This window comes from Ursus arctos, unplaced genomic scaffold (genome assembly GCF_023065955.2).
Source record: "Ursus arctos isolate Adak ecotype North America unplaced genomic scaffold, UrsArc2.0 scaffold_11, whole genome shotgun sequence".
NCBI classification, from domain to species: Eukaryota; Metazoa; Chordata; class Mammalia; order Carnivora; family Ursidae; genus Ursus; species Ursus arctos.
The window spans coordinates 1796609-1811021 of record NW_026622775.1 but is presented as its reverse complement, the minus strand read 5'-3'; the positions used below and the strand labels follow the sequence as shown (position 1 = coordinate 1811021).

At 37.0% G+C, this 14413-nt stretch overlaps 1 protein-coding gene across 4 annotated transcripts in view; it reads left to right on the top strand.

Moving 5' to 3' along the window:
* Positions 1-14183, top strand: part of PPA2 (inorganic pyrophosphatase 2) — an 80646-nt gene extending 66463 nt beyond the window's left edge. For 3 of the 4 annotated variants that reach the window (XM_026499114.4, XM_044384222.3, XM_026499113.4), the window contains 2 exons: positions 12850-12886; positions 13965-14183. In XM_026499114.4, the coding sequence (XP_026354899.2) occupies positions 12850-12886; positions 13965-13999 (72 nt within the window). In that variant the 3' untranslated portion in view covers positions 14000-14183. Of the gene's footprint in view, positions 1-12849; positions 12887-13964 lie in introns of those variants that run through there. The other variant, XR_006409597.3, reaches the window with a different exon arrangement.
* Positions 14184-14413: the final 230 nt, after the last annotated feature.

Genomic DNA, 14413 nt, shown 5'->3' with positions numbered 1-14413 from the left:
CCAGTTACACGTTCGGGGGGGATAGTGTGTCTTTTTTTTTTTTTTAACCTTTATGTAGCTTTATAGCCAAAAAATATGGGACTTTGCCAATTCTTGAGGATGGTGTGACTAAAAATTGGAGCTTATTTCCAGGCGCAAGATTCAGAGCATTTATAGGGCACAGAGAATGTGTGTTCATGTATGTATGTGCACACATTATGTGATTTTGCCTTCCAGATCTAATATTAGTTGCTATTGATGACAATTTATTTGACTACTGGGATTTAAGATGCTACTTTTAGGATCCTACTGTATGTAAATATTTTTTTAAATATGTTAAGTCAATTGAAACAAAGTTTACAAGCTTAATCTAATAGACATATACAATTAGAGAATGCATAGTTTTTTCTAGCACGTGTGGACATTTTCAAAAATTGAGTATTAGTCCACAAATAGTTGCAAAAAAAAAATGCCAAAGAGTTGATGTCATGCAGACAACATTCTCTTGTCTATAGTATAATAAAGTTACTAATCATTTATGAAAATATTAAAAGAAAAAAACCCCAAATCCATATGTTTGGAAACTAAAAACACTTCTGAATAAGTTATACCTCAAAAAAATGAATTGTAAGGAATCATAAAATACTTGAAATTGAATGACAACTGGTCAGTATATGTCAAAACTTGCACAATGCTGCAGAAACAGTTTTTGAGAGCAGTAAAATCATATAGCAGAAATGAAAATTGAGAGGCCAAATGCTGAACTCAACAATTACTCTGTTCTTTTTCTTATCTTTTAACTAAGAAAGAAAATTACAAAGAGTAGAGGAATTTATTTTATTTTTTTTAGTGGAGGGAGGGATAGAGGGGAGTGGGAGGGAGAAGATCTGAAGCGGGCTCCACGCCCAGCACGGAGCCTGACACAGGGTTCAGTCTCACAACTGAGATCATGGCCTGAGCCAAAATCAAGAGTTGGACGCTTAACAAACTGAGCCACCCACGCGCCCCTACAGCAAATGTTTAATGAAAGGAAACAGATAATGGCAAGGATCAAATAAAACAAAAGCTGGGTTTCTTTTTTTAAGAATAATAATATAAACAAAACTATTATAGGAAGGACGAAAGAGAAAGCACAAATTAAAAATATCAAGAATTAAAGACATAATTATGGACATAGGAGATATTTAAATAATCAGAAGGGAATACTCAGATGCTTTTGGCAATACCTTTTGAGACACAGATGAAGTGACAATTTCGTTTAAAATATAAATTACCAATATTAAATCAGGAATAAATGGAAAAGTACAAATAGAGAAGTAACAGCTTAAAGAATTTTTTTAAAAAATGGAAAACATATAATCATGAAGAGGCCATTTCTCCCATATTAATTAATGAAGTCAATTGATTTTTAATTAGAATCCTAATAGAGTTTTTAATTGAACTTGACAGGATGATCCTAAAATTTATATGGAGTGATAAAGGGCTGGGACCTTTATAGGTTTATAAAGAATTGATAAATTTAAATGAAGTTTAAAGGAAAAAAACCTGTGAACAGTTACAAGGTACCATAAAAGGAGTTAAAACATAAGCCATTGACTGGGAGAAGATATTTGCATATAAATGACAGAAGACTTAACAACTTATTCAGATCAACAAGAAAAAAATCTAGTAGGAAAAAAAAATGGGCAAACAATACAAATGGACAGTTCACAAAAGAAGATACTTAAACGGCCAGTCAATGTGAGAATTTGCTGTATCTCACCAATAATCAGTGAGATCAAACTAAGACACAACATAGTTTCATAGTTACCAGGTTTTCAAACGTGTGGAAGTCTGATTTTTCCAGGTGTTTCTAAGCAAGTGGGGAAAGGAGACCTCTCCTACTTTTGATATGTTTGATGGGAGTATAAATTGGTACAACTACTTTGAAGGCAATTAAGTAATTGTAAGTAAAGTTGAAGATACTTACAATCCACTGCTCAGAAATCGCTCTTCTAAGTACACATTCTACAGAGACACCAATACGTGTGTTTATGTGATCAGACATGGCAAATTGGAAACTGAGTAAAAGTCTGTGGATAAGAACTGGGTAAATAAACCGTAGTATATTTATATGGTGGAATACTGTGCCACAGGCAAAATAAGGAAATTAGAACTGTGTGACTCTGCATGGATAAAACCTGGAAGTGCAGTGCTGGGCAGAAAAAGCTTTTGCAGCAAGACATAGTGCGTAGTATACAAAACACCCAAAGCAGTACCATATATTTTTATGGGTACAGACAGATACGGTATTCATATTTTAGAAACGTGAATAAGAACAGTAAACACTAGCATTAGCGTGGTGGTTACACGTTACTTCTGAGAAGGGAAATAAATATGATTTTAATTTCTGATGAGTAGGGAGAAAAAAAGACTTCAGTTGTAAAGTTTCTGAAATAACATTAACTCTTTCAAAAGTCTAAGAGTAGTATGTGTTAAAATTGTCTCTGCATTTTCTGCATGTTTGAAGTATTCATAAATTTTAAAGTTTGAATGCCTAGGAAAATAATAGAGAAAATTAGTAAAACCAAAAGCTAGTTCTTTTGAAATGGTCAATAAGATTGCTACATCTTTAGCCAGAATGATCAGGAAAGAAGAGAAAGAAGACAAATCTTCAGCATCAGGAATGAGACAAGTGACTTTACTGCTGATTCTACAGTTATTAGGAGAACAATAGGAAAATATTGTGAAAAACTTTATACCAGTAAATTTGACAACTTGGATGAAATGGACAGATTCCTTGAGATATGTAAATTACCAAAGTTCGCTGAAGAAGAAGTAGGCATGAACAAATTAAATGTGTACTTAAAATCTTTACATAAACACACCGCTTGGCCTAGTTGGCTCCCACTACTTGTATTCAGCATCGTAGGTTCTAGCCAGTGCAGTAAAAAGAAGGGAAGGGCATCCAGCTTATGAAGGAAGGTGATATGAATGTCTGTGTAGAATATTCAATGAAATCTACCTGAAGGCTACCAGAATAAGTGATTTTAACAAGTTTGTTGCAGGATACAAGATCGATATACAAAAAAACAAGTATATTTTTATAGGCTAGCAATAAACAGTTGGAAACTAAAAATAAATATGATATTTACAATGGCATCAAAAGTATGAAACACCTAGGGATAAATCTAGAAAAAAAAATATGTGAAGAACCTATAAGCTATAAAGCATTGCCAACAGACATCAGAGAACTAAATTCATAGATTTATTTGTAAACATAAATATATCATGTTTATAGGTTGGAAGACTCAAATTATGATGTTCTTCTCAAAATGGATTCAGTGCAATGTCAATCAAATTCTAATACACTTTTCTATAGAAATTAACAAACTCATGTATATAAGTACCAGAGACCTAGAATAAACTAAATAACTTTATAAAGAAGAAAGTTGGAATAGTAACTTTATTTCAGGACATTTTATAAAACTATAGTAGTCCAGAGACTTAAGTAATGGTGTAAAACTAGACAAATCAATGAAACCAAATCCAGAAATAGACCTACATATATGTGGACAACTGATTTTCAAAATGACAGTCTTTTCAACGAGTAGTACTTGAACAGTTGGCTGTTCCATATGGTACCAAAGAAACCTCACTTCAATCCATACCTTGCACTGTATATATGATAATTGTCTAAAATGTATCCTAGACCCAAATCTAAAACGTAAAGCTATAAACCTATTTTGGTCTTCGGTTAGTTAGGCAGTTTTTTAGATATGGCACTAAAAGCATAACCTAATTTTTAAAATGATAAATTGAATTTCATCAAAGTTAAAAATTTCTGTTCTAAAAAAAAATACTCTTAAGAGAATGAAAAGCCACATACAGTAAGAAAATATTTGAAAATCGTATACCTGATAAAGGGACTTGTACTAGAATATATAAAGAACTCTCACAATTCATTAATAAGAAAATAAAACATGTCCTCACCCCCAAAAGAAATGTGCAAAATATTTGGATGGTCGCTTTGCCAAAGAAGACATACTGAAAACACGTGAGATGATGCTCAACCTGACTAGTCATTAAGGAAATATAAATTAAAAACCACAGTGACATGCTTACGCACACTTCTTAGAATAGCTAACAGTTTAAAAGATTGGCCATTCCAATTGTTGGCAAGAATGTGGAGGAACTGGTCGTTCCATAGCCTGCTGGTTGGAATGAAAAGTGATAGAACTACTGTGGAAAAAACAATTTGGCATTTTCGTGAGAAGTTAAGCATATACCTACCATGCGATCTAGCCATTCCACTTTTAGATATTTACCCGAGAGAAATGGAAGTATCTGTCCATACAAAGACTTGTACACAAATGTTTATATCAGCTCTCTTTGTAATAGACAGCAAGTGAAAACAACCCAAGTGTCCATCGACAGATGAATGGATAGATTGTGGCATATTCAGACTGTATGTTCAGCAGTAGGAGTACTGCTCAGCAATAAAAAGAAACGAATATGTGGTACATGCTGGAATGTGGCTGAACTTAAAAAAAAATACATTGAGTGAAAAAAGGCAGACATATCATACATATTATATCATACTGTTTATATAAAATTTTAAGAAATGCAAATGCTCGTGTGTAGTGACACAAAACATCATTGGTTGGAGAGTTTGGGAGAGAGCCAGGAAGGAAAGATTTCACAATTTCCTTTATAGGGACAGGAGGAAGTTGGGGGTAGTGGGGAATATGTTTATTATCTTGATTGCGATGATGACTTCATGAGTGTGTGTATAGGTCCAAACTGACTAAACGATATGTGCACCATTTATTTTATGTCAGTGTTAGTCCAGTGAGTTTCTTTATGGAGAAAAAAAGTTCCAGAGTCAGACTGTCTAGGTCCAAATACCAGGTCTTTCGTTCATAACTTAAGGCAAATTATTTAACTTATTTATGCCTGGTTTCTTTATTCATAAAATGGAGCTAAAAATAGTATCTTCCTTATAAGAGTTCTTGCAGAGAACCGAATGAGATAATCCAGGTAAAATGTGAAGCAGCTAGAAAGTGTTCAATACATGTTGGGTTTTAACGTCACTATTGGCATTAATGTTGTCGAATTAAATTTTTAGACCTCAGAGAGAAAAATCCCTTCAATTCCAGCTTCTTGAATACTTCCAGTGATGAGGCTGTGACTCCTTCATGAGATAGCCCATCCCATTGTTGGATATTGGAAAAGTCTTTGTGACTAATTTAAATTATTCAATGAGAATCAGTCCTATATTCAGAGGCTTAAACAGGAAGAAAGGGAAGAGGAAACAGAAGAAGTTAGTTTCCACAACATAACAACTTACTCTAATACTTAACCACTTTTCCCATCTGGGAATTTTTTCCCCAGAATTTTCCCATATGCTTCTATTTAAGCACTTTCCTTGTATTCTCCTGAGGAAATGGAAAACCTCTAGGCATCATGCAAAGTTGGGGAAAGTTTGAATTAGGTAATTTGTAAGGTTTTTTAGTTTTTGGTGACTGTAGTCATTTTACTGGGGGGGGGGGGAAGAGAATTGACCTTTGTGAGTTTGCACACACAAACTCAGTGCATGTAGGACTTTAGAAGGAACCAGACTCATTGCTAAAGAAATTCCCAGACCTGCCTCAGGCCCTACACAACCTGGTAGCCACAGGGATTAAAATTCTTAGAATTTAGGATTCAGGGCAAAGAGAAAAAGTAAGCACACTCCCGCTCAGTTGCAGGGCCCACTCTCATGATACTGTGAACCTTTAGCTCACAGGAGTGGTAGAAAGCCCTAGAAACTTCTGGAACTGTAGGAGAGAGTACCGCCCAGAGAAGTCTCAGCAGCCGTAGTGTGACTTTGTTTCTGCCTTCACTGGGCCAGGTTTCCCCTAAAAGCAGTCTCAGGAAACCTGGAGCACACAAAACTCAGAGATGGCCATGATGACGGTTCATGGGTTCATGAGTAGTGCATTGAAGGAGAAGAGAAAGGGGGAAATTTCTACTTTAATTAAAAAATGTTCTGGCTACATTTGGTAGACTTACTTTCTTTAGTGGAGCAGTGATATCTGTAGTGTTGTGTGAAATTTGGGACGGCGATTTTGTGTTTGATGTCAGGACTCCTCAGCTGAATGTTAAAGAGCACTACACTAGAATCAGATCCTGGTTTATCCAAAAGAGACATTTTTAAAAATTTCAATAGTGAATTACCATAAAGATGTTCCCTTTTGGCTTCTTAAAAGCTCACTCTGCATCACCACTCAAAGGTGAACAAAACAAATGAAAATAAGGTCAATCATTGTGTTCAATTCTAGCCAATTATATACATTATTGAAAGGAAGGCGAAGTAGATTAAACTTACATAACCTAAAGTACTCTACATTTTGTCTATGAATAACTAAGAATTGGTCATATTTTGCTTGGTTTCTAAAGCAAAAATCAGAAAAGAAATGTAAAAGTAAAATTAACGTACAGCAACTGCCTTATGAACTATGGAAATATAATGCAGGAAGAGAATAGTCAAGATAATTTAATTCAGCTACATTCCTGCTATACCTGAATGAAAAACTGGGAACTTTTTGTCCTAAATTAATTTTGAACCCTTATAATAAAGTGAAAGAATATCAATTCTTATATAGGAAAGCACAGTTTTATATTGTTTCAACCAATGTATCATGTTAGTTGATTAAGTTGAACAGACGTAACCTGCAATTGAAGATGCTTGTAGGGACCTGGGGGAGTTATTTGAAAGAGAGACACTAAGTACAGGGCATTGTGTTAATGGTTCATAGCAACTTAAAATACAGGTTAAGCATGAATTGGGCAGAAGCTAGAGTAAGCTTTCTTTGGTGGGTAAAAGAAAGAGGAATACTTTGGTAATACAAACTCTAGATTAGTTTGAAAGAAAGATATGAATATTCATGAGAAGTATTTTTGGAGTGGGGAAAAGGAAAGAAGATGGCGTTTTTAGAATAAGAGTATAAATAATACTGTTTTGTGGAGAATTTATATTAGATGATTAGAGGGTGCACACATTTTTCCCAGTAAGTAACTGAAAATGCTTTCTTCGTTTCTTACTATGAAAATGTGGTGGTGACTCCTGACAGTGAGAGTTGGGATTGGGTCCCTTCTAGGTGCTCCTCTGTGCTGCTCTGAGTTCTTCCACCTTTTGTAAGCAGGTGTGTGGTGTGTTGGTACTTTAAGAATCAGGAAGCCATTGACTGCAGGTGAAGAATTGAAGAGCAGATGTGTCTCATGAACCCTTTGTTTTCAAATTTAAATGTTGATCTCTCTTTTGGCATATGTTAAAATGGAAAAATCTTTAAAAAAAAAAAAAAAGAGCCCCAAACTATAGGAGTTCTTATCTCTGCATGTTCAACTTATTGGTGATGTTTATTTTCTTTTTTATAAGGCTTTGTACATACTGAATATATTCTACTAACCAAGAAATATATTTTAAGATTGAAGAAATAAGGCGGTGTCTGACTGGCTCAGTTGGTAGAGCACATAACTCTTGATCTTGGGGTTGTGAGTTTGAGCCCCACGTTGGGTGTGGCAATTACTTAAAAATAATCTTTAAAAAAAGAATGAAGAACTAAGAACATTTTATTTTTAAAGATTTTACTTATGTGAGAGGGAGAACGCATAGGGGGAGAGAGAGAGAAAAAGAGCACGAGTGGGGGCAACTGTGGGCAGGCAGAGGGAGAGGGAGAAGCAGGCTCCCCAACCGAGCAGGGAGCCCGATGCAGGACTTGATCCCAGGACCCTGGAGTCATGACCTGAGCCAAAGGCAGATGCTTAACCAACTGAGCCACCCAGGCGTCCCTGGCAATTATTTTTAAAATAAAATGTAATGATAAATGTTTTAGCTAGAGTAGTTTGTCTGTTTCTATCCTGTAATACGTTTTAGGTTCATGAGAAGTTGCTCAGTTATTCTCTTTTATACAGGCGTACCTCACTTTATTGTCCTTCACAGATCCTGCATTGTCTACATACTGAGGTTTGTGGTAACGGTTAAGCAAGTCTGTTGGCTCTGTGCCACTTTTCTAAAAGCGTTTGCTCGCTTTGTGTCTCTGTCACGTTTTGGTAATTCTCACAGTATTTCAGACTTTTTTATTTGTTTTGGTAATTCTCACAATATTTCAGACTTTTTTATTATATTTGTTATGGTGATCTGTGATGAGGGAGCTTTGATGTTACTATTGTAATTGTTTTCGGGCACCAGAGACCACACTCATAAAAGACAGTGAACATAATGGATAAATGTTGTGTGTGTTCTGACTGTTCCACTCTCTGGCAGTTTCCCATGTGGCCCAAAGAGAGCCTTTCCTGTTGCCCGAGACACAATAATATTGAAATTAGGCCAATTAATAACCCTACAATGGCCTCCGAGTGTTCAAGTGAAGGGAAGAGTACCACATCTTTCTTTTTAAATCAAAAGCTAAAAACGATGACGCTTAATGGAGAAGGCACATGTTGAAAGCCAAGACAGGCCAAAAGCAAGGCCTCTTGCTTCATAAAATTAGCTAAATAGTGAACGCAAAGGAAAAGTTCTTGACTACTGCAGTGAGCATCCAAGTGGTAAGACAGCAAAACAGCCTTAGTGCTGCTGCGGAGAAAGTTGGAGCGGTCTGGACAGAAGATCAAACCAGCTACGACATTCCCTTAAGCCAAAGCCTAATCTAGAGGAGGGCCCTAATTTTTCTCAATTCTGTGAAGGCTGAGAGAGGTGAGGAAGCTGCAGAAGAGAAGTTGGAAGCTAGTAGAGATTGGTTCATGAGGTTTTAGGAAAGAAGCCGTCTCCATAACATAGAAGTTCAAGGTGAAGTAGCAAGTGCTGATGTAGGAGAAGCTACAGCAAGTCAGCAGAAAGTCTAAGATAACTAACGAGAGTGGTGACACGGAACAGCGGATCTTCAGTGTAGATGAAACAGCCTTATATTGGAAGACGATACCATCTACAACTTTCATAGCTGGAGAGGAGAAGTCAGCGCTTGGCTTCCAGAGCTTCAAAGGACAGGCCGACTTGTCAGGGGCTAATGCGGCTGGTGACTTCATTGCCATCCCCAAATCCTCAGACCCTTAGATTATGCTAATAACTCTACTTGCTCTGTGCTCTGTAAATGGAGCAACAAAGCCTGAATGACAACACATCTGTTTACAACATGGTTTACTGAATATTTTAAGCCCACTGTTGAGATCTACTGCTTAGAAAAAAAGATTCCTTTCACAATATTATTACTCCTTGACGATGCATCTGATCAGCCAAGACAGCTGATGGTAATGTACAGTGAAATTCGTGTTGTTCCCATGCCTGCTAACACCACATGCATTCTGCAGCCCATGGATCAAAGGAGTAATTTGGACTTTCAAGTCTTACTACTTAAATACATTTCATAAAGCTGTAGCTGCCACCGAGAAGTGATTCCTCTGATGGATCTGGGCAAAGTAAATTGAAAACCTCCTAGAAAGGATTCACCATTCTAGACGCCATTAAGAACATTTGTAATTCAAAGGAAGAGGTCAAAATATGCACGTGAACAGGCGTTTGGAAGAAGTTGACTCCAGCCTTCTTGGACGACTTGCGGATCAGGACTTCAGTGGGGCAGGTGGCTGCAGATGCGGTGGGAACAGCACGAGAACTGGAATGACACGTGGAGTTTGAAGATGGGCCTGAATTGCTGCGATCTCTTGGTAAAAGTTGAATGGATGAGGAGTTGCTTATTGTGGGTGAGCAAAGAAAGTGGTTTCTTGAGATGAAATTTGTTCCTGGTGAAGATGCCATAAAGATTGTTGAAATGACAACAAATGACTTAAAATATTACATAAAGTCAGTTGATAAAGTAGCGGCAGGGTTTGAGAGTATTAACTCCAGTTTTGAAGCAAGTTTTACTGTTGGTAAAATGCTATCAAACAGCATCACATGCTGCAGAGAAATGACTCACGAGAGGAGGAGTCAGTCGATGTGGCAGACTTCATTGTTGTCTTATTTTAAGAAACAGCTGAGCCACCCAAACCTATGGAACCACCAGCCTGATCAGTCAGCAGCCATCAACATCAAGGCAAGACCCTCCACCGGCAAAAAGATTATAACTCACTGAAAGCTCAGGCGATGGTTAGCATTTTTTAGCAATAATTTTTAAGTTAAGGTATGTACATTGTTATTTTAGATATAATGCTGCTTATTGCACACTTAATAGACTAGAGGGTATACATAACCTTTACTAGGAGATCAAAAATTCATTTGATTGACTTTTTTGCAATATTTGCATTATTGCAGTGGCAGAACCCGACTCGCAGTCTCTCTGATGTATGCCTACATTCCACACGTTTCCTTCCTCTGAAATGTTTGGCAGCTCCAGCAAGAAGCAGCTGCTCATTTTAAACAGGAAATCTGAACAGCTAACTTTCCAACAAACTTTGTAATAGATGTCCTGCACAATTGAAAGAGCATACCAATTTCAAAGAATAAACAAGTTACTCCGTCTTATTGTCTGTGTAGTAAAACAGCCATCAAATCTCAGAGGCCTGCTCTGAATGAGTGTAATTTTTATACTGTGGTGGTACTTTTCACACCCAGGTTTACATAAGTTGGATCATCCTCCAGACTAACCATCGTTAAGCATTTTCTCTGTGCTAGGAAGCTGAACAGAATATTTCCTTGTTTTCTTTTTTTTTCTTTTTTTTTGAAGTACTTGGAAATCTCTAGGATGTTTTACATAGAATTTATACGGAGGTTTTCTTTATTTACATTGTTACATCATTTTTCTATGACAGAACATAAAGAATATTTGATTAGCTTTTTTCTTAAAGAGTAGAAGGAAAAATAACGTTTAATCATAAATAAAGTATTTATGATTCAGAGGAATGTGTTAGGGTGCTCCAAAGAAACAGTAGGATTTGTAGATATATGTAAAAAGGGATTGTGGAGGCTTAATGAGTCCGGAATCTGATGAGTAGGCCAGCAAGCTGGAGACAGATGAGGTGCAAAGGTAGTTTGCTGGAAAATTTTCTCTTGCTTGGGGAGGTTGGTCTTTTTGTTCTAGTCATACCTTCAACTGATTGGTTGAGGCCCACCCACATTATGGAGGGCAGTCTGCTTTACTGAGAGTTTACCTATTTAAATATTAATCTCAGCTACAAACATCCTCCATGTTGACACATTAACTATCACAGGGACTATTTCAATGTTGCTGAAATTTCAGTTTTTCTCCTACTGACCTGTTCTTATTCAGTACTGCCCTTAGACCTAAGCAAGGAAGGCCCTGCTTTGCTCTGGCCTTCATCACTTATATCCCTCCCCACAAGGCAAGACCAAGGGACCAAAGTTGTGCATTCACCAGGAGCTAACCCACACTCCGTACCACCCTCTAGCTACTCAAAATCCTGGAATTCTTTACCCGGATACTTGCAAGCCTGTATCCAGGGTCTTCATGGGCATCTCCCCAAGTCCGTGCTCATTCCTTTGTGAACAGTGTGCTCACTGTTACTTCTGCAGGGGCCATTGGGTGGCTTTTCGGAGATGGGGAGTACATAGATGTGTGGGCTCGGATTTCTGCCCTTGTGCAAGTGAGGCCCGTAATCCAGACTGGAGCCTGTGGACGGAAGAGAAGTGGGGGAGGATGAGGGATGTGTGCCTCTTTTCCTGACTCTGCTGTACTCAGGCAGCCTCTGGAGTGTCTAGAATGCTAAACAGAGGGCTTCCAAGTCATTACAAAAATATATTTCTCAAGATAGGAGGGTGGAGCATACTTTATACTCCATCACTTTGTTAGCTTGATTTATAACTTTTTAGTATTCACACTTATGGTATACAGTCTTGCCTTTGTACCTTTGCCCCAGACCTCAAATGTTAGAAGGAGATCTCTTTCCTGTTGAGGATGAGCAAAATCAGAGAATTAAAAGTTGATTATTAAATTGGAAATCTCAAATGTGTCATAAAATCAGGATAGTGGTTTTCCCGAGGGGAGAAAAAGTTATGATTAGGGAAGGGCCTGGCCTATTCTGTTTCTCGACTTGGGTGGTGATTACATAGATGTTTATTCTTGGGCTTTGTGCATTCCTCTCCATGGATGAGGGATCGCTCAATAAAATGTTCAAAAACAAAACAAAACACAAAAACCTAAAAAATGTATTGTTCCTAATTAAGAAAAAAAGTCTGGGGGCGCCTGGGTAGCGCAGTCGTTAAAGCGTCTGCCTTCGGCTCAGGGCGTGATCCCGGCGTACTGGGATCGAGTCCCACATCGGGCTCCTCCACTATGAGCCTGCTTCTTCCTCTCCCACTCCCCCTGCTGTGTTCCCTCTCTCGCTGGCTGTCTCTCTGTCACATAAATAAATAAAATCTTAAAAAAAAAAAAAAAAGTCTGATATCTCAGAAAAGCCTTTCTTTCAGACTCGTCTATCACAGACTATACTGCATTTGTTCTAAAAATCTTGGCCTAGTCATGGAAATAAACAGAAAAATTCATATAAATGCTCTAGAGAACAGCTAAATAAATTATATAGTGTGGTGTGTGCGTGTGTGCGTGCATGTGCATGACGTGTCTAGGAATGTGTGTGTGGGATTTTTGTCTTCTAGTCCTCAGCCAGAGAAGCAACTGAAAGAAAACCTCTCCCTCACTCCTCTTTGCATTCTCAGTACTTCCCATGGGTTAATGAGAAAAATATTTTCAAGCGTCCTTTTTTTATTTGACTCTAAATCTGTGGTTTGTTTATCCAAAAGAAGCAGCAATGATAATTAAAGGCAAAGAGGAGTACTTACTTTTTTCAGGTTAAAGAACCAATTCAGGTAAAGTTCTATAGTTTCATGAAAAAAAAATTGTGGAGGTAGTTTCCACATCTAAGTATTCATAACAGGGACTTTTCTCTGTTGTTACCTTTCAGGTGTCACCGTCACCGAATAAGGAAAGTAAGGAAGAAGGTATGGTATATTTTGGTTCTTGAGGAGCTAGATGTATAAATTTGTTTATAGTGGTGGAAACCAGAAAAAGTACAATAGATCAATTTAAAAGTTATATAAACCAAGTAAAATACTTTTTAAAATAGTCATTAAAATGTTCAGATGAAATCAATTATTTCCTAATTTCAGAAAATGAGAAGGAGTACATATATTACTTTCAGGCTAGAAAATAGTTTGATTGTGTTAGTGACTTTTTTTGGTGAAGTACTGAGAGGTTTCAGGTAGTTCTGATAAATTTAATGAGACTCCAGATATCTGAATTTGGGAGATTTTCTTTGTTATCTCATCATTTTAATGAATCATTCATTTTAAATAAGTATCTTAAAATCAAAATTTATAGTAGGATTGAAAAAACTATATTCAGTACTATATTTTGTTACCATTATTTGAAGCTGTTTTGAGAAACAAGTAAAATGTGTAGTAAAAATTTCAGAATATAAGCATAGGCACAAAGCATTCATCTTTGAAGCTTTGCAAGATTTTTGGCCCTTTGTTTTAATATAAAACATTAGAAGAGCATGCAACTCGCAAAATTGGAGGAAAAATGAGAACTATTTACTCTGTCAAGTTCTACGATGTTTAGAAAAGAGCAGATCTGTAGACATTTCATGGGAAAGCAAGTTATATTCCTTATATGGGAAACTAACAGACTGTTTCTTTGCAATACTATCCCATTTTGGATATTTGACAGGCAGTCAAGTTTTACAGTACAAGGTTTTCCTAGACCTTTCATGCTGTAGCGGGGACACTAACTTCTGTGTTACTCAGTAGAGACTAAAATGACCCAGAAAGATGTAGGGAATAAAATGGAAGGCTCTGGAATTTTTAGCACAGTTTTATATAAGGCTGGAGCCAAATGAGAGAACTTAGAACAAGAGTTTAAAGGGGAGTAACTTGAAATGGGGAAATGTGTTGCACCGAGCTTATGATTGCTTTTCTCTGTCTAAATACTTCTAAAGTTCTAAATTAAATTTGTCTTCCCTCCTCTCTCCCTCCCTCACTCTTGACCCCTTCCTTGACACCCTCTTCCCCATTTCAGACACACAGCAAGTGTGGCACTTCCTTGACAAGTGATTCGAACATTTGAAGTTCTGCCATCAAGATTCCAATCTCCAAGGACCCCGCGACTCCCTCTCCCCCAAGTGCTAGCAACAGGCCGATCTATGAGAGTTTACTGACTTCCTGTTGAAACTTCTTTTTTTCCCCCCCAGCCTTTTTTGAGATATACAATATATAAATAAAGAGTGATATTTTTAAATTATTCGGATATTTATTGATATGAAAAGATTTTGTTTAATTTCATAGCAGAAATTTAGAAGCATTGAGTTTTGACCAGTTCTAATTTCTGTGGCTGAAAGGAACCCATCAGTTTTGTTAGCTTTTATTTCTATAGGTTAAGACAGAAATTACAAGTTTAGTAAGTTACTTAGATTGTTGTACATAATTATTCTCATTTTCATACCATATTATCTTTTTTCAGCTTGCTGG